This window comes from Bombyx mandarina, chromosome 08, assembly GCF_030267445.1.
Source record: "Bombyx mandarina strain Sakado chromosome 08, ASM3026744v2".
Lineage (NCBI taxonomy): Eukaryota > Metazoa > Arthropoda > Insecta > Lepidoptera > Bombycidae > Bombyx > Bombyx mandarina.
Genome location: NC_143215.1, coordinates 3,947,269 through 3,967,970, shown reverse-complemented (window position 1 = coordinate 3,967,970; position 20,702 = coordinate 3,947,269). Strand labels below are relative to the sequence as shown.

Here is a 20,702-nt window from a genome sequence, read left to right as displayed (position 1 = left end):
AAAACACTTATGTGTAACTCAAAATAACATTTCGTAAACGACTTACAGTAATGACACAACAAACGGATGTCAATTAACTGACCCTTCATAGTCACAGAACCGGAAAGGAGATCCTGCAAACGACACGGGGAACTCAAAAAGTTTAATAGTCTATTTAGTGCGGCACGCGACCGAGGGTGACTGATCGATGGGGACTCGGTGGATCGTAGCTCCAATGTCCAAACAGATGAACGACTCTATATCCGTGAAGCGAATAAATGCGGCGTGAACGACTGGCGCCCGCCTATCCATTTAAAATATCTTCAAGTAAAAAGCAAATTGAAGCGCGGGACTTATAAATCTAACAAAGTTCGGGAAAGATAAGAAGCACTCTTCTTTATCTTACTGTGTGTACCTGTGCGTCCGTCTTGGGCTCATTAGTCGGCCGTCTCTCTCTAGTCTCGCTTCGTCCTACTCACCCACATCTACGGAGGGCTATTTATCAATCCCAAATAACATGCCGGGACCTTTTCTCTTTTGTTTATTTGTTTTTTATTTACCTTCATCCTTCGGTGTTCCGTTTGTCTTCGTTTTTGACTCGAAATTGATTGTAAAGCCGGTCTAATGGCATTCGTCGATAATGTATACGTTGATAACTCTAATTGTGTGTCTAATGAGTTAATGTTTAATCAATTTTTGAGCTTCGACCAAAAGCTTTGGCCCTTTTACGACTTTTTTAAAACACCAAATTTCGTTCCATACTAACAGCGTTTAACAGTTTCATTATTTTAATAAACGATGAATACATTCAATTAAAAATCCGACGGTGCATTGAGAAAAATAATCAAACACAATCTTGGCTTAAACGCACGAGACGTTGCAATTAATGGAAGTAATTCTGCGTGCAAGAGCTATTAACGTTGGATAATAAAAGTTTCCAATTTCGCTCGCGCCAGGCTTTGTTATTTACGGCACATTATATTTTCTTTTTAACACTATAAGTGGGGCCATTGTTTTGTTTACATTAATATTTTACAACGAAATCAACTTTCAAAAACTTACAAAACATAAAATTGTGACAAGCCATTTTATTTTTAGCACGCTTTCATGAACTTGACCTGTATCTTAACGGAATCATTTAACTTCGAGACACCTCCGTTCAACTTGAAAATTAGCACACGTATTTAAGGATCGGTGACAATACATTAATTTTATTTCTTTAGCGTAATATCCTGACCATGATTACTACTATAATATAATATTTTTTGTTCATTTTGACATTCTATTGAAGCGTATTTCTTTTTTTGTATCTACCTATACTATAATATATTTTATTTATTTATTATACGTAACCAATGTATTGATCCTTAATTTCGTTATGCTGTTTAATTCAACTTCAAACTTATTACGATCATTTAAATTTTTGATTACCATTCGAGAATTAATTATTTTGAATCTTTATCGGGATTCCTCATCAATGTTCCACCGATACGCATCGCTAGCGGACAGCTCACCAATCATTTGAATATTAGATACATAAAAAAAAAAAGAGTCAACGCCGCCGTTCCCCGAGGGGGGTCTTTTTAAACTTTTCCTCCAATCCCTAAAGCAAATAAAGCGACGTCAGTCCGAAATTAAATTCGTTTTGTTTCATCGTCTGGAGCCGAGCCATTTACATTCAATGCGGTCGGAGGCTGGCTGCCCGCTCGCGAGTATATTTATGTTAGACCCCGCGGAGTATGACGGGTGCATTATTCATACACGGGGTCTCGGTACGAGCAGCTCTATGTTATTTTTACCGGTTCACAAACGTCGACAAGTTCGAACGTATTGCATTTTTCTTTTTTTTTATTGCTTAGATGGGTATACGAGCTCGCAGTCCACCTAGTGTTAAGTGGTTACTGGAGCCCATATACATCTACAACGTAAATGCGCCACCCACCTTGAGATATAAGTTCTAAGGTCACAGTATAGTTACAACGGCTGCCCCACCCTTCAAACCGAAACGCATTACTGCCTCACGGCAGAAATAGGCAGGGTGGTGGTACCTATCCGTATCGTAATCGCAATCTATACATATAAATAAAATTGGAGTGTTTGTTTGTAGTATTGAAATAACCGCTTTTTACTACATGCATATGAACATAATACGGTACATACACCAAAATAACATTTTTTACAATTTTTGTCTGTCTGTCTGTTTGTTCCGGCCAATCTCTGGAACGGCTAAACTGATTTTGACGAGACTTTCACTGATAGGTAGCTGATGATATAAGGAGTAACTTAGGCTACTTTTTTAAGACTAGCTACGCCAATAAACGCGGGTAGCATCGCGGGACTCGGCTATCAATAATTAAATTTAATGTTTTCGAAGCGAAGCGAGGGCGGGTCGCTAGTTCGTAAATAAGATTATCGAAAGAGAATACGAACGCTAATTCAATTCGCGTCCAATTCGTGTATCTATTTGAAACTTGTGTAGGCGTAGTTAGGTCCACTCTCAAGTGTCAACATCTCGAATGTATAATGTAGACATTGAATACTATCCAATTTTATGACACGCAGCCTGGCGCCGCTCGGCCGGAGTCTGTTGTTGGGTAATTCGCGAATGCATTTCCTTTTTCATTCGCCTTACTCGTTTTCTGCAATAGTAACTAGACGATGACCGAGCTGTGTTTTTTTTTTAGAAATTATATTTAAATACGAATTACATATTGATAAAATGATGAAATATTCCAAGATCTTTTAGGTATTTTTAAGAGAACACGTGAGTTAAAAAGACAAATAATATAAATAAACTTTTTTTTTTATTGCTTAAATGGTTGGACGAGCTCACAGCCCACCTGGAGTAAAGTGGTTACTGGAGCCCATAGACATCTACAACGTAAATGCGCCAACCATCTTGAGATATAAGTTCTAAGATCTCAGTATAGTTACAACGGCTGCCCCACCCTTCAAACCGAAATGCATTACCGCTTCACGGCAGAAATAGGCAGGGTGGTGGTACCTATGCGCGCGGACATACAAGAGGTCCTACCATCAGTTGAAACAATTCATTTTCTTGGTCTAACCTTAAACCAAACACTCATTGGCTTCGGGTGGCTTAACAACGCCATCTGCTGAAATAGCTTTAGGGTTATTGTGTCTTTAAAGCAGTTAGGTGCTCTCAATTATGAAAAATAGTATTATTATTCGCCAATAGATGTCGGGAAGAGTCATATTTAAAGGTATAAGATAATGTTTTCCGTCTTTAAACAATTGAATTACACAAGTTTTGTGATCTATACCGAATTCTGAACGATATCGTTAGCATCTTATTAGCGCGTCTGCATTTCTTTCAGTTCATTCACACACAAAACTATTGCGACATAGGTAGGTAGGTACTTTGGAAGATTACGTCTGTATGGTATAGTTTAGACATAACTTTTTCTTAGAATGTTCAGATCTGTATACTTAATCAGATTTACATGTTTTAAATTATAATAAAGTTGTCTGTGAATGTTTTAATGCAGTGAGATTTAATAAAATGAGGAAAGTTCTTTGCTGTCGTCAGCTGAATATAAAGCTCCGAGTCAGGCTACTCATGTGCTATATCTGGCCTATCGTCATGTATGGTTGCGAAACGTGGACTCTGAAAGAGGACACTACAAGACGCCTACAGGCATTCGAGATGTGGTGCTACCGTCGCATGTTACGCATTAGTTGGACGCAGAGGGTCAGGAACGAAACCGTGCTTCAGCGCGTTCATATGTCCCGGAAAATGTTGCCATCTATCAAAAAGCGCAAGATAGAATATCTCGGCCACGTGCTCAGGAACGATAGATACATGCTGCTGCAGTTGATAGTTATGGGCAAAGTGGACGGAAAGAGACGTGCTAGGCGAAGAAAGAAGTCATAGCTCCGGAATATCCGGGAGTGGATCGGTATTGCCTCCGTCGAACAGCTGTTCCGGCTGGCTGCTGATAAAAATGAATATAGAAAGCTAACGGCCAACCTTCAAGATTGAAGAGGCACTGGAAGAAGAAGAAGAGATTTCACAAGCAAGATAAGGATAAATAAATAATTTGCTTTTATAGAAACTTACCTACGAATTGAGGTACAGATTTTCTTGGATAGAAATGATCACCTGCCAATTCTCTTTACGAGCCATGCATTCGATTTACTAAAACAATCGAATGCCTTCGATTTTTACGTTCGACGCGAAATCGATTCGTGTGATCACACGGTTTTAGCAATATTTCAGTGATGCAGCAATATAATCGCTTACTCTGGCTTTTTAAATCTTCATACTTGATTCTCTTAATATAAGTTGGCAAAATGACCTTTTTTAGTGTAGAAAGAGAGAAAACGAACGTATTTATAGCTTCAACGAAGAAACGCATCACAGTTTCCTACCAGAAACCAGCAAGACATCCTACCCGTGACAAATTACGCCTTGTAACTAGTACTGTCACAAATTTATAAAATGTCGCGGTCTTAATTGTTGATACACGATATTGCAAAATCATCGTAGAAGTAGTTCGTGAACAAATATTGGATATATATTATTTCATCACTCACAGTCGCAGCACTCAGTACAAACACACCAAGTATCCGTATGAGGTCTTACCACGCAACAGACGCGATGTGTAACAAGTCTTTTCTCAACCAGTGTCCACTCAATGCTGAGCGTAGGCTTCTTCGAATGGCCCCCATTCTCTTCGGTCTCTTGCTTTTCTCATCCAATCTCTACCAACTACCTTGCCCAGGTCATCGGTCCACCTCGTTGGCTGTCTGCCCACGTTACGACGTCCAGTACGAGGTCTCCACTCCTAGTACCTACATATATTTAACCCTATTTTTGTTTGTTTGTTATAGAAGCCAAAGAAACGGATCGAGATGGAGTTCGGTGTTATTGCAACACTGCGCAATGTGTTAGCACGGGGTACATGTGTCGGTCTCCACGTGGCGGCGGCTGTTACAGCGAACGTCCAGCTCCCAGACACCACTCAAGGCACGGATGTCTCCATCATTTGACTGAATCGTAAGTATCAAAAGTAAACCTATCGTTAAATAAGCGGCGATATAAAATGCTCACGTAACTCAAAGTAATAAATAATCTACCCGACTACTCATAGTGGGATACCTTTGCAATATCAATTATAACGTCCGACTAAGTTATTATTTGCACGCGGTCCGATAACACTACTCTACTTATTTACATTCAGAAGAAATTCTCTATTTGAGAATTAGAACAGTTGTTAGGCAATCCAATCCAGATTTCGGCATCGCCTCTACCAGACTATGAGGTAGTTAACAATAAACATTGACTGAACTATGAAGTTTCGCGTACGTTAGATAAAATTACTGCTGATGTTTTCCTTTTTTGTTTTTTTGTTGCCCTTATAGGCAGACGAGCTTACGGCCCACCTGATGGTGAGTGGTTACCGTCGCCCATGGACTTCAGCAATGCCAGGGGCAGAGCCAAGCCGCTGCCTACCGAAATTAATACACAGCACTCGTACCAAACCCTGCAAAAGTTCAATAACTGGATTCATGAAACTTAAATTAAATTAATATTATGTAATAATAGAAATTAACAAAAATACTACGAACGTACAAAAACTTTCTGATATATATTAAATTAATATCTGCTTTGTAATCTTATGAGTGAAATTCGTTACTTAATATCGCATTAGCATCCACACTAAAACATTGCTTAAAGGTTCAAGATTATTTATTTATATATTTATTAAGTTGCACCAACAAAGTGATCATCAATACAAAACATTGAACAATTGACAAAAGTTCATGGCAGATGTCACCTCAATTATAGGTGCAATCGACAGTGCATTAACATCAAAAATAAAAAAATATATACAGCTATTATCTAGAAATAAGTTTATAATCGATTGAAGAATTTGTACCGTGAAACTGAAATAAAACAAAACAAACAAGAAGGCAATTTAACTAAAAACGTGTTGAAAGAATTGAATAAATTTAAATATCGTAAACGATATTATTACAGGTTGAATTATAAATGATCTAATAAATACTGAGTTAGAATGCGGCTGTAAAAAAGTAACACAACGACACTTAAGTACAATTCATAAACGCTTTTTTTTCCTACCTGAGCCTTGAGAGGCTATTTCAGCGGAACCTTAACTAGTAGATGAGCTCACGGGGCTCAAAACTGAAGAAGTTGCTAACACGAACCCTAGCAAGAGCCGTGCTTCGCAGAATCTACCACCGGATCGGAAACGCGACCCACTAAGAAGATCCGGCGAGAAACTCAGTGGGCTGTGTCTGAGGGTTAATTTACTCGTCGAGCCCTACGTCGCAAGCGACGGGTTCGACGAGAACGGTGACCGGTGCTTGAAGCACCTAAAAGACCGTTAGTGAATCGGGAGGATCCGAAATGACATGTGGATAAACACAATACACCGATAATGTATTCCTATTCCAATATTTACGAATAAATTCAACATAAAAAAGATTAAAAGTCGCATCCCCGTGGATTCAGTGGACTCCAAAGTTATACCTAATTGCAATTCTAATTAGTCGGTCCCTCTTCGTTGAAATGTCCCTTCTCTCAAAAAAGACGAACCAAAAGCAAACAATTTAACAAATTGACCGTAGCTGAATCAGGCGACGGTAGCTGAACAAAATTTATATGACATTGTTTAAATTCCATCTTAAACGTATCTGCTATCAAAACGGCTTATTCAAATTGAATAGCGGACACACTAGACCGCGTATAAACTTCGCTGACCAGTATATAATATATTATGGACATAATTATGATTTGTTTTAGCCGATAGAGCATTTCGCTTCCTGTCGTTCTTTTAACTTTCTGGAATTAATTAACTTTCCTTTGTTGGAAGCGATGCGGCTATGTGCCCTGTCATCGATCAATTCTGCTTATCACGCCGGAGCGCCCAAACTAATATCTGTGCCTTGTTTCGAGTGTCTACAATCAATTTGTCTACGATCATTTCGAAATTACTCCACGGTTCTTTTATCATCTGTGACGGTATAAAGTTTTGATTGAACGCCGTTAGGTTTTTGTCCATCGCTAATGGGTTTTGCTTGTTGACATTCGACTTCCATTTTGTCTGGTCACTAACGATCCACTTCATCGATTGCTTGGCTTATGCGTGCCTTGAATGTCAATTACGATGTATCAATTATGTACAATATTCTGTTTAGATTCGTATACGTAGACCGACTCATAAAATTGCCTCTAAAACTCTGAAGCAGAACATTGAGCAATCAATGTTTTATTTTCTTGTGTGTTCGAATATTTTAATATTAATTAACCGAACGAAGGCACGGAGCGGCTGTGTTTTTATGTTCGGAAATTACCTACCCAGTTGATTATCTTATTCGATCGGTCCGCCGAAGCCAAACAGGTTCCGAGACGCATGCCCGCTTTTATTTGTTTTAAATAATTTTTGCTTGTTTTTGGCGATCCACCTCCATTATCTCGGCTAACGATCGCCGTTTCTCCGGCTTTAAGAATTCCATCGAATCGAGATTTTATTTTATATGTTATTAATTGTGTTTGAGTTATTTATTGCGTATTGTCGGCGTGATGTCCTCGTTTGTTAAGATAAGGGTGATTGTATGAGGTCTGGGGTTGAATGACGGGTCAGGAGACTAGATAGCAGCTGAACGGGCGCTGACCCTGCTTACAAATTCAATACAACAATGTAAAATGAACTTTATAGCTTTACGGCAACGTTTAAAACTCAACGCACTTTGTATATTCAATATAATTGATATTAAGTTTTCGAATCTCCGATTCTTTTACGACTTAGTGTATTTACTTAATATAATCAGTTAGTACGAAAATAGATTTTAAAAATTAATGCGCATTTCGGTCGCTTCCTTTGCTTTGAAATACACGCCCCGTTGAGATATTGTCATAATGCCCACGCATATGTTACACTTATCTCTTGTGGATTATTGTTATCCACGAGATCGACTATTCCCTTTGTTCCTGCATTCAATCCATCTTACCCTTTGTTCGAGAATAATGCGCTTGTATAAATTTATATTATTAAGGTCATTATACGGTAAACATTGCACTGCTTATAAAGTTATTGTTCGGAGAATCAATTGGTAATTAGTGGTAAATGAAAAATAGCCTATAATGCTATAAGTAACAATACGGCTTATTCATGTCGAGTAATGCAACTTTGTCGGTGCTCCAATCATGCAGGCAGAAGGCATGATTTCGAATTTACATCATCCATTTAATATCAATACTTCAAAATCAACAAATTTTTCGTATTTATCCGTGCGTGCTACGTATGTTGCCCACGGATGGGTAGGTAGTACGATTTCAGAGAAGCAAGTCATCATAAAATCCAAATGTGAGTTTAACCTCAGGTCTCAAAGCGATAATTCCCCTTTAGATGAAGAGGAGATCTAAGAAGAAATGGATGGATTGCGTGAAAGATGATGATATGTGTAAGAGGGGAGTGAGCGAAGAAATGGTATATGATAGAGGAGTATGGAAGGAGAAAACATGTTGCGCCGACCCCGGGTAACTGGGAGAAGGGTAGGAGAATGATGATGATGTCCATAATTCCCTTTGAACAGTTAATACCTTGTCAGTGCGTCTACAGCTATAAAAAAAAAACCATAAAAATATCTGCTTACCATACCTACATGTCTGTACACACATCCCAAATAGGCCAAAATTTTACAAACACATGAAGTCAGTGTCGGAACGTTACTTCGATAAGGCTATGCGTCATGATAATCGACTTATCGTTGCCGCCGCTGACTACTCCCCGAATCCTGATCACGCAGGGGCAAGTCACCGTCGTCGCACTAGACACGTCCTTACGGATCCATCAGATCCAATAACTCTTGCATTAGATACCTTCAGCTCTAACACTAGGAGCAGGCTGAGGAACCCCGGTAACCGTACTCGTCGAACTCGACAAAGAGGTCGACGTGCAACCTAACCCATGTATCAGCCCGCTGAGTTTCTCGCCGGATCTTCTCAGTGGGTCGCGATTCCGATCCGGTAGTAGATTCATTCGCGAAGCAATTGCTCTTGAGTTGTTAGGTCTCCTTCGGAGGCGCTCGGGCAGTTTTTAGCAAATCCCACCCCTCCTGGCTGAGCCTTTGCTCGCCCACCTGTCCTGGTGAAGCTGGAAAGGCCTCCTGGCCACCAGTAATCTTTCAATCATAAAAAAAGGCCAAATTTGAATCATTCTGATTAAAAATTCAATTATAATTTTCTTCGATTCAATATTTGTTGAATCTTATCGTGTTCAGCCTCGTGTTTTGTTTAAAGAGAAGCAGTTGCTATCTTAACTGACAGTTCTTAATGAGACGTCGATTCCGTTTTAAATGTAACAGGTTATTGACACATTAATGAAATGATTGCAAGCTATCGGGTTTACGAAACGTCATTCAGTTATTTGTATAAACTAGTAGTCCAGCAGTAGTTGAAATTCGACTATAATTCATTGAAATTATAAGTTTGAACATGATTATGGTTCTATTGTCAAATACTATTTATTATATTTCTAAAGTCACAGATTTCGCCAAGACTACACTATAGACATATACTCGTAATATTAAAGCTAAACAATATTAACGTATTCTCAATTTGACCACAGACTAAGCAATAACAAAAGTTTGACTATAAACAAATAGTATAGTATAGTAGTGTGCGTGTCAAATACATGGTAGTGTGTGTAATGTTTTCTTTATTGATGTAATGTATTTTTAATGCATTATTTAAAAAAAATATTAGCAGTGTGCACTCCTTCTCTATATTCTCTATCAGTGTGGGAAATTTCATAATCCTCCGTCCGCGCAATTTTCGTAAGAAGGGATACAAAGTTTTTGCTTCACGTATTAATATATAGATACCCTAAAGATATTATTCAAAATACTTTTACGGTTTAATTTCGCGTTTATTATCTTTTATTTCCAAAGTTTGGAATACTTTACAGTTTCGTGACGTCCGAAATCTATACATACTAGAGGTCCCGCAGTAGTCGAAAATCGACTATAATTAATTGGAATTGTAAGTTTGTACACTATTATGATTGTATTTTATACTTCTATAATCACAAATTTCGCCAAGACTACACTATAAAAATATTAACAAAGATAAACAATATTTAATCTATTCTCAATTTGACCACAGACCTCAAGAACAAAAGTTTGACAATAAAAAGTATGCATGCGTGTGTGCGTCAAATACATGATATGTAGTGTGTGTAAGGTTTTCTTTATTGATTTAATGTATCTTTTATGCATTATTTTAAAAAAATTAGCATTGTGCACTTCTTCTCTATATTCTCTATAAGTGTGGAAAATTTCATACTCCTCCGTCCGCGCAATTTTCGTAAAGAGGGATACAAAGTTTTTGCTTCACGTATTAATATATCTATACTTCTATACTAATATTATAAAGAGGAAAGATTTGTTTGTTTGTTTGTTTCGAATAGGCTCCGAAACTACTGGACCGATTTGAAAAATTCTTTTTCCATTAGAAGCCGACATTGACCCTGATGAACATAGGCTACTTTTAAAAAAAAAAAAATTATTTTATTTTTTTGGTTTCATGTGTGTTTTAATGTTTCCGAAGCGAAGCGAGGGCGGGTCACTAGTAGATAAATAAAATTAGAGTGTCTGTTTGTAATATTGAAATAACCGTTTTTTACTACCTGCATATGAATATATATACGGTACATACACCTAAATAACATTTTTTACAATTTTTGTCTGTCTGTCTATTTGTTCCGGCTAATCTCTGGAACGGCTGGACCGATTTTGATGAGACTTTCACTAATAGGTAGCTGATGATATAAGGAGTAACTTAGGTAGCTTTTTTAGACTACGGAGTCACCAGCGGTACGTCAACAAACGCGGGTAACATTTCGGGACTCAGCTATCAATAATTTTATTAAATTTAATGTTTCCGAAGCGAAACGAGGGCGGGTCGCTAGTATATTAATATAATGAGAATATTAAACGCGAGATTAAACCGTAAAAGTCACTTTAATTGTGTCTACCTCTCACGAAAACCGAAATACTTTCATATAATATGTTATTGGATAGGCTGAATGACTTTTAACAATTCGATTGACATTTTGTAAATTTTTATTTTAAGACCCCAATTTATATCGAAAGATAGTCGGCATAAGTAATTTTTCTCTTCCATTCACTTCTATCAGCCGTCATCTCAACACTCAACAACTCTCTCTTTCACATCGTCATTCACACACTCCATCTATGTCTTCTTCGGTCGACCTCTCTCCCCTCTACTCGTAATTAACTTAACTAATATTTAATCTCTATATATAAAAATGAATTGCTGTTCGTTACTCTCGCTAAAACTCGAGAACGGCTGGACCGATTTGGCTAATTTTGGTCTTGAATTATTTATAGAAGTCCAGAGAAGGTTTAAAAGATAGATAAATATGAAAATGCTCGGAATTAAATAAAAATAATATTTTTTTCCCTTTGATGTGTCCCCGTCGGCCGGATTCCTTTTGTTTGTTTTAAGTTTATTTTATACAAAAGTTTAGGTCTTTTATTTATCGATTGAGGCACTACGAAGTCTGCCGGGTCAGCTAGTTTATAATAACAATATCCCCTATAGACTCGTCGCATGCTTCGAGATAGCATGGGTCGTTTGAGGGCGGATTATATTAAAACTTTAACATTGTTAATGAGCGTCACCCAAATCTGATTGATGCGAGTATTTAATCAGTCCGATACATAGTGATGTGACATTTTATTGAAAATATCGATACGCGTCGCAAGCGAAATTGCGAACTCTTTTTAAGTTAGCATCATCATTCGTAGCACACTACACCATTCGGGCGTAGCTAAAACATAAATATACACGATGTTGATCCAATGATAATGTTAAGACTCTTAGCACCGGGCAAATGATGCCATGCTCTTAATACGATCTTTAAAAGACTGACTGAGATCTGTCAACTAAAAAAAGCGTTATTTAAATACCAATATCCACATATACAGACTAATTTATTAGTAAAAAAAAGAGATACCTAACAAGTCTAATTTTAGCAAAACCGTCAATATTTCAAATTTCGAAGACTCCGGAGCATACCGAATCGGCAATCAAAATTATTCAAATCGTCCACAAAGATTTAACGAATAGAGACCGAACGACGTAATCGTCGGTGTTCCCGTGAGAACACGACTTAGGCATTCGATATTCGAATATGCTAATTATAATCGAAACGAAATTCGAATAGTATTCGAAAACATCGATTTAATTGCGTATTCCCAAAATATCGAAGTGATTATATTTAATGTAGACATGGCAAACCTTCAATAAGCATAACATACGACCAGTATGGCCACGACCACTGTTTACTGGACACAATTTAATTAACTGGGTAATAACATAACTCAGCATCTAAAACCTCTCAAAAATTTATATTAATATGATATGATAATAATTAACTAAATTTACTAAATAACTGGGAACAAATCACTAACGGTAATCCGGCTCCAAATTAGGGTTCCCTGTATTATTGGTACCAGAAACTGGCATACGTAATCAGGGTTGCCAGACGTCCCGTATTTCCCGGGACGTCCCGACGGCTTAGTTTAAAATGTCCCGGCGGGCCTGACTCAAGTATTCGAACCGTGCGATTATAAGTTTGTATTGATTTTTATAAATATGTTAAAATCGATAAAATATTTTAAAACTGACTTGCTCCTCGGAGAAATATAAAAAAAATTAAGAATGTCACTTTATAATTTTGTTTTTTTATTTGTCCCCGGGTAAAACAACTAAATCCTGTATTTTTTGCCTATTTAAGCATTTGCCCCTTATAGGCTGAAAAAAAATCTGGCAACCCTATACGTAAAATACGTTTAGTTAAATGCATATAGGTATAGATATTTTTTTGTTCTCTACCTATTCTGATAGCCTTGAGAGGCTATTTCAGCTTCACTCTAACGTGTAGGTGAGCTCACGGGGCTCAAACCGGAGTGTTACTATCACTGGCCCTAGCAAGAGCAGTGCTTCCCAGAATCTACCACCGAATCGGAAACGCGACCCACTGAGAAGATAGTGTAAATAGTAAACACCCAGATAGAGAGCAAAAAACCCTGATGCGAGAATCGAACTCACAACTCTTGGCGCAGCAGTTAGGAGCGCTAAGGAATGCATCACCGAGTCAATCATAATAACGTCAGTTTCTGCATAATCTTTAATATATTGATTCTCAATCTTTATAAGAAGATGATCCTAAGCATAAGGTTTATCCGCGCTGAAGAAATAAGTTCGTGTAATAAAAATCAGACCCGCAAAATTATAATTTGCGCAATTACTGGTGGTAGGATGTCTTGTGAGTCCGCGCTGGTAGGTACCACCGCCCTGCCTATTTCTGCCGTGAAGCAGTAATGTGTTTGGGTTTGAAGGGTGGGGCAGCCGTTGTAACTATACTGAGGCTTCAGAACTAATATCTCAAGGTAGGTGGCGGTATTTACGTTGTAGATGTCCATGAACTCCGGTGTCCACTTAAAATCAGATGGGCCGTGAGCTCGTCCACCCACCCACCTAAGCAATAAATATCTAAAAAGCGCAGTAGCAAAACGTTACGACACAATTCTACATGCTTAACATCTTATACAACTTGTTTTAGGCACTTATGTTTTTAATTTGAGGATTCTTGAGTCACTACTCCATTGCCCAATCTCAGAAAACAAGGTGAACAACTTCATTTAACTTAATAAAAAAATACTTTCTATACTTCCCTAACGTGTTTACGATAGTACGTTATAGCCAACATAAAACAGATAAAGTATCAGTGTATTTACATATGACTAGGCTTGAAGTCATCGTGGACTAATCCCCGTAACTTTAGTCGTTCACTCGAGCTTAACTCGACTCGACTCAACCTCCAACGCGCCTTTTGGTATGCTTGATCGTAAAAATAATCTTCGCTCAAACGTCCCTCGAAATATGCTCACCGGAGTGGAGTAAATGAACTTCAAATCTACCGGACTGTTGAGTTGAGAGTTGAGGAATATTGTAATGGTCGACTAAAAATACCAAGCTCGAGTAAGTTTTGGAGGAATGCTCGAGACGTCCTCCGAAGAGTTAGAGTAAGGGAATATTTGAGGAAATGTCTAAAGATGTGGGTGTAAAGCAGGGGTTCCCAAACTTATTTTGTCTACTGCCCACTCTGAGAATAGATTATTTTTAGCTCCCCCATTTTTTCACCTACTTAAAACCACTACAGCGACAGTTCAGTCGGTCTAAGAGTTCTCCTACATGAAATTACAAATCGCTTCCCAAGCGTGTACACAACGGCCCCATTTTTTTTCTGGGTCTCTTACCGCCCCCCCTTTAGGCCTGCAGCGCCCACAAGGGGGCGTTATCGCCCACTTTGGGAAAGGCTGGTGTAAAGAATAAGACGAGCGGTGCATATCGAACGATGGGATAGGGTCGATGTTCAAATCCCGCAGGCGGGTACCAAATTTTCTAATGAGTTACCTATTCATTTAACATATCCAGGGTTGTAAAGCTATTTGTTGTAAGCGACATTTCGCTTAAAACGCCACATTTATCTTTGTAATTAAAAGTCCGTTTTGTTTGGTATTAGCATCAACAAATCGATGTTTTTAATTGAACTTCAATTATGTTTACCCCATTCAAATGGCTGAAGAAGTTTTTATGGTATTTTTTCTCTCCTGTAAAGTTGCAAAAATGTTGCTTAAAACAAATTGCCTTTCACCCGTCGATATGTTCACGAACGACTTCCACGATTAAGGAATATGATCCTGTAATAAAAATATAACCCGCCAAAATTATTATTAACCAGCTTTTGCCCGTGACACTTTGCGCGTGGAATAGTTACTTTGGCGTTTATCTACATATAGCGTAAGCTATCAAAAGGGAAAAATACCCCGATTTCGAAACATTCTTTATTGGGGCTCCACTTGGTCCTATTGGTCTTAGCGTGATGGTATATAGCCTATAATACCCTTCCTCAATAAATGAGCTATCTGATACTGAAAGAATTTTCCAAATCGGACTAGTAAGTAGTTCCTGAGATTAGCGCGTTCAAACAAACAAACTCTTCAGCTTTATAATATTGGTATAGATGAGTTTAATTTCCGTAATTACTTGTGGTGGGGCGTCTTGCACATGGGTACGTGTAGATATTACCCATCTTACCTATCTTAACCCAAAATATTATGCGTTCCGATTAGAGGGCTTGGCACAGCCATGTCTCTAGGTGAGTGACGACATTCCCCATGTGATACTGCGAAGCACTGCACTTGCTAGGGCCAGTGTTAGCAACACCTCCTGGTTTGAGCCCCGTGAGCTCACCTACCTACACGCTAGGGCAACGCTGATATAGCCTCTCAAGGCTATCAGCATAAGTAGGAAAAAAATTGTAATGTCTATACTACATGGGTTCCGTTCATGTAGTAAATAAAAAATAGACATTTTAAGTGTAGACAATTTAAAGACTCAGATATGTTTTGTTTTTATTATTAACATTTGACCGTTCACGATTTAAACTTCATTAATACGTTACCATTGGAAATAATAGCTTAATTATTCCTAGAAATATAGTTGCTCAATTAAAAAAAAAAAAAACTTCCTAATTTTTAATCGAACTCTCTATTAACTATTGACAGTAGTTATATGGGCTTTATTAATGTCGAACTAACAATATTTAATATCAAGAAGCAATTAATTGTAAACAATTAAATACAATTACGAATGTTAATGTTTTACAAGCTCCGTGAGAACCGACTCCGTGAGCGGTTTGCTTGTCGAAAATGACAATTTGTATTCAACGTACGCGACTGTACTTATTTATCTGTACTCGGCTGTACAGTCATTTATGTCTTGACTCACGTGGTGCATGATTTAAAGAGGTATGTAAAAAAATAAACTGCATAAATATGAATAAAATTCTATTTAGCTATAATTTGAAAGTCTCGAATTCGTAAAAGAATGCTAACATATCGTCTTCTCGCATTAAAACTGTGTAATCTCAAAACTTGCTAAATTTTACACGAGAGTGTTTTACATTTATTTTTTAGTTTTTACCAGTTACATTATCTGTATTTTAAAGTAAGATAAAATTATGTATTAATTTTGTTAATAGTAGTCAAAATATAGGTAAACTAAAAAAAAAACCACTAAAATTAAACTACGCTCTTTTGACAGTATTTATGAGAAAAATAATGGTGATACCAAATGATTCAGAATATTAAATCAATTTCGAATGTTTTTGGAAATTGTACCCTTTTAATGCGAAAAGACGATATGTTGTCCGATGCGATATAAAGCGATGGTTAGTGGCGTGACCCAATTGGAAACTTATATTTTTGTTGATTTTTGGAATTTGATACAAAACATATAAAATTTAAAAGAACTTTTAAAAAACATTCACAATGTTTTTAAAACTCGTCTTAAACCGCCTTTAAAAGAATTAGCTTCCTTAACCTATTATTGGAAAATATTAAATTTTTAAACATTTTTATATACTTTACGAGTGTTTGACAGAAACTTGTTTTTGAACGATGAACAAAAAACATAATTAATCGTTGATTTAAATGCCGAAAATATTGGAAGGTAAAATTTCTGTTTATTTTTAGTTTTTCGTATAGCATTATTTTTATTATGATGACACTAATTTGCGGTGAAATTTTCTTGTAACCGCAAAAGGAGTAAAAATCGCTTACTTTCTTTCTCTCTTCCAGGTTTTTTTTAGATCGGTATCCTAAACTAACTTCCAAATTTAAAATCACCAACTCATTAGGTACTTCCTAATCACCATCACCAGTTTATTAGGTACTTCCTAAAAGCTGGTCATTTAGACCGTACATTTCCCTAATATTTATTTATTTATTTATTTCATTTACTTCAGATTTTGCATCCATATTATTAATTGCATTCATTAACATTTCATACAGTATACCAAAATTAAATAAAAATAATAACTACAATCTTGGAATAAAACAAAATAATAATAAAAAACAAAAAATCAAATAATAATAATACAAAAACTCAAAATTAACATCAAAACTACCTTAACCTAAAGGCTGATTTGGATGAAAAATATAATATAAATATATTCTTCTTACAGAGAAGAAGCGGCGCTATCTTATTGCCAGAATACTCAACTCGGTATTGGACCGCCCCCTGCTCCGGTACACTCTCCACTTCATTGCTGCTTCAAAGATTTGTGCAACCATGAAGACAGTCCACTGGCGAGAGCTAGACTGAACCTCACTAATGAATTAGGTAAGATTTTTTTAACTAGCCTGTACTATCAGCAAGCATGTGTCTTGATTAAAAAAAATATATGTTACATCATAACTGAAAACAAAAAAAAATACTTTTGGCGGGAACGCGAGGAGCGAAGTTATGTGAATTGTTTTATTTTGTCTATTTATTATTTGATCAGGCTTAAATGTGTAATAACGGTGGTGTATTTAATATCTGTGAAAGTGCACAAATGTGGGAAAATGAAACAAAGCAGCTGGCTTCTGGGGATCCTCCAAAAAGTCTACTGAAAAGTCACAGTAAATAATCACCATTTTACTAAGATTATTCTTTATCGCATATCACCTCATCTCATTTCATTTCATGTCAATTGATTCCAAATCCATCAACTCCAAATTCATCAACTTCATTTCATTTCACTTCATATTATTATTTTACTTAAAAAAAAATTATAAACGATTAGGCTGTATGGTATGATACCTTGACCTTTCCAGTTGAAAAAATAGAACTACTACTTAATAGTAAAACAAAAATCTGTCATGGTCAATCTTTAAAAAAAATTATTAAATTTAACCCAAAAGTTCGCTAAAACAAAATGGAGTTCGTTCTTAAAATACTTAGCAATGAAACGGGTTATATCGGTGCTGTAATTATAATACTAACAAAAACTCGAATCAATCGAATTGTTCGTGGTATGTAATATAATTGCGAATATATTAATAAAGCCCTCTCATGTGGGCGGCTCTATAAATAACGCAGATCGCGTTTAATACAAGCGGTCGACGGTGGCACGGCGGTCAACACACAACTATTATGCCCTTAATACTTACTAGTGTTCCCTTTGTGAATATCGAAGGAACGATTCCAGAAAAAGAATAACGAGATGAAATCTAATAGTCGCTGTTAGGGTCGAAATGATTCGATACGCGAAAACATATTACCTTTAAAAATCATTCTATTCATTTTAATTTTTCATCTTTATTAACAATAACATTAGGACTATAAGGTCGGTCGTGTGATCACAATAAAAATACTAACACATAGACACAGCCCACTAAGTTTCTCGCCGGATCTTCTCAGTGGGTCCCGTTTCCGATCCGGTGGTAGATTCTGCGAAGCACTGCTCTTGCTACAACTAGGTTTAGCAAAATCTCTTAGGTTGAGCTCGTGAGCTCACTTACCCGTCTGGGCGTAGCTGGAATTTCTCTTAGGCTACCAAAGATTATGTAGGGAAAAAAAGATAAAAATAATGCACATTGTTATTTATTCTCAATAAATCATTAAAATAATCGATCTAAAAGATACTAGTTTTGGTCGGAATCCGAAGACAGAAACACAGTCTGTATTTGCCCAACAGCGATTTTTAATGTAAGGTAGGCAAACCTCTGATAAGTCTATAAACTAAGAGCTCATTCCTTTACATACAACAGTCTGTCTGCTGATCAGAGACACGAAGATAACACAATAATAATCGAAGGACGTCAATAGCCCAGATAATAAAACAAAATATTGTTAGGGCTAAAAAAATATATTCACAAAAACAGAATCAGTAAATCGGAAACAATGAAAAATAACAATTTTTTTTTATTGCTTAGATGGGTGGACGAGCTCACAGCCCACCTGGTGTTAAGTGGTTACTGGAGCGCATAGACATCTACAATTTAAATGCGCCACCCACCTTGAGATATAAGTTCTAAGGTCTCAAGTATAGTTACAACGGCTGCTCCACCCTTCAAACCGAAACGCATTACTGCTTCACGGCAGAAATAGGCAGGGCGGTAGTTTTGAGGGGGACTTTGCGGTAGTTTCAGTATGAAGACAACATGTATTTTTTTATTGAATATATTAAAGCACTAGCCTTTGCCCGCGACTCCGTCCGCGTGGAATAGTTACTTTGGCATAACGCTAAACTTTACTCCCACTTCATTTACGTAGAAAGTGAAAATATTTTTGAATTATAGAATGTTAAGGAGCTATTTAAACCACTATTTCGAAACATTCTTTATTGGTGCTCCACTTGTATTGGTCTTACCGTGATGTTATATAGCCTATAGCCTTCGTCAATAAATGGTCTATCTAACACTGAAAGAATTTTTCAAATCGGACTAGTCGTTCCTGAGATTAGCGCGTTCAAACAAACAAACAAACTCTTCAGCTTTATAATATTAGTATAGATTTAATTGTTTTATATGTGTACATTATGTTCGTCCGGGTTAAGCAGCCAACGGAAATCTTTTTTTCCCCACCTACCTAATCGATGGTAGCCTAAGGGAATATTCCAGTTACTCCCGGAAGGTTAGGTGAGCTCACGTGATCAACTTGAGAGAATTTGCTAATACTAGTCCTAGCAAGAGCAGTGCTTCGCAGAATCTACCACAGAATCGGAATTGCGACCCATTAAGAAGAGCCGGCGAAAAACTCAGTCCGGCTATGTCTGTGGGTTAATTGTTTATCAATTATGTACGTATGTGCCGTACCTACGCTTGTGTGTGTTTTCCCAAACGAACACTACATAGTACATACATAATGTGACCACACGTCCCGATTTGGGCGGGACAGTCCCGCTTTCGGGCATTCTGTGTCGCTGTCCCCGGTGAAGCCGACATAGTTCCGCTTTTGCAAACAGACGAAACGATAAATATATGTAGGATGGCGGAATAACGAGAAATGGATCTCACCTTATTTATTTTTTTATTTTTTACACAAAGAAACAACAACATATCACTTTTACATCTTACCACCACCACACACACTAATCTTTTTTTTCTGACTACCTACTGACTTTGACAGCCCATCCACAAATTGGGGTTGTCAGATTTAAATAAAATTAAATTCTAAAAAATACTCCACATATATTTTTCAATTCATTATAGAGCTAGAATTGTTTAAATGAGCTAATTTAACAAAAGAGGTACAGACTATTATAGAGTACTATTTTGTGTTTAGTGCTTTGATTCTTTTGTGTTATTCTATCTTCTATAAGAAAATACTTGTAAAGCACTAAATACTTTTTTTTTTATATATTTTTATTATTAGGAGATGTATGGAAATGGTAGTGCAAGGTAGAGGGGGAAGAGGTCGACCGAAGAAGACATGGATGGAGTGTGTGAATGACGATATGAGAGAGAGAGAGGAGTGAGTGTTGAGATGACGGCTGATAGAAGAGAATGGAAGAGAAAAATTAGCTGTGCCGACCCCACCTAGTGGGATAAGGTGGAGAAAAAGAAGAAAGAAGATATTTCTGCAGATGTCCCGCTTTGATAAAAGTTATTAATGGTCACGTTTTACATATATCACAATCACGATACAAGTTAGAACAAGTTAAAACATGTAGGCTCAATTGTACGCAATTAACAAAATTCATTTATTGAATCATTTTGTACACTACAAGTACCTAACGTTGATAAGAGAACTGATTAACCTAGTTTTTTTATGTTTTTGTTTTATTTTTCCTTGTGTGCAAATTATGAAATAT

The 20,702-nt window shown here is 36.9% G+C and overlaps 1 protein-coding gene across 2 annotated transcripts in view; it reads left to right on the top strand.

Annotated features, from left to right (window-relative positions):
• Window positions 1-20,702, top strand: part of LOC149502453 (BMP and activin membrane-bound inhibitor homolog) — a 102,247-nt gene that overhangs the window by 71,676 nt on the left and 9,869 nt on the right. For both annotated transcript variants that reach the window (XM_089729451.1, XM_089729452.1), the window contains 2 exons: window positions 4,834-4,999; window positions 17,088-17,245. In XM_089729451.1, coding sequence (XP_089585577.1) covers window positions 4,834-4,999; window positions 17,088-17,245 — 324 coding nt within the window. The remainder of the gene's footprint in view (window positions 1-4,833; window positions 5,000-17,087; window positions 17,246-20,702) is intronic.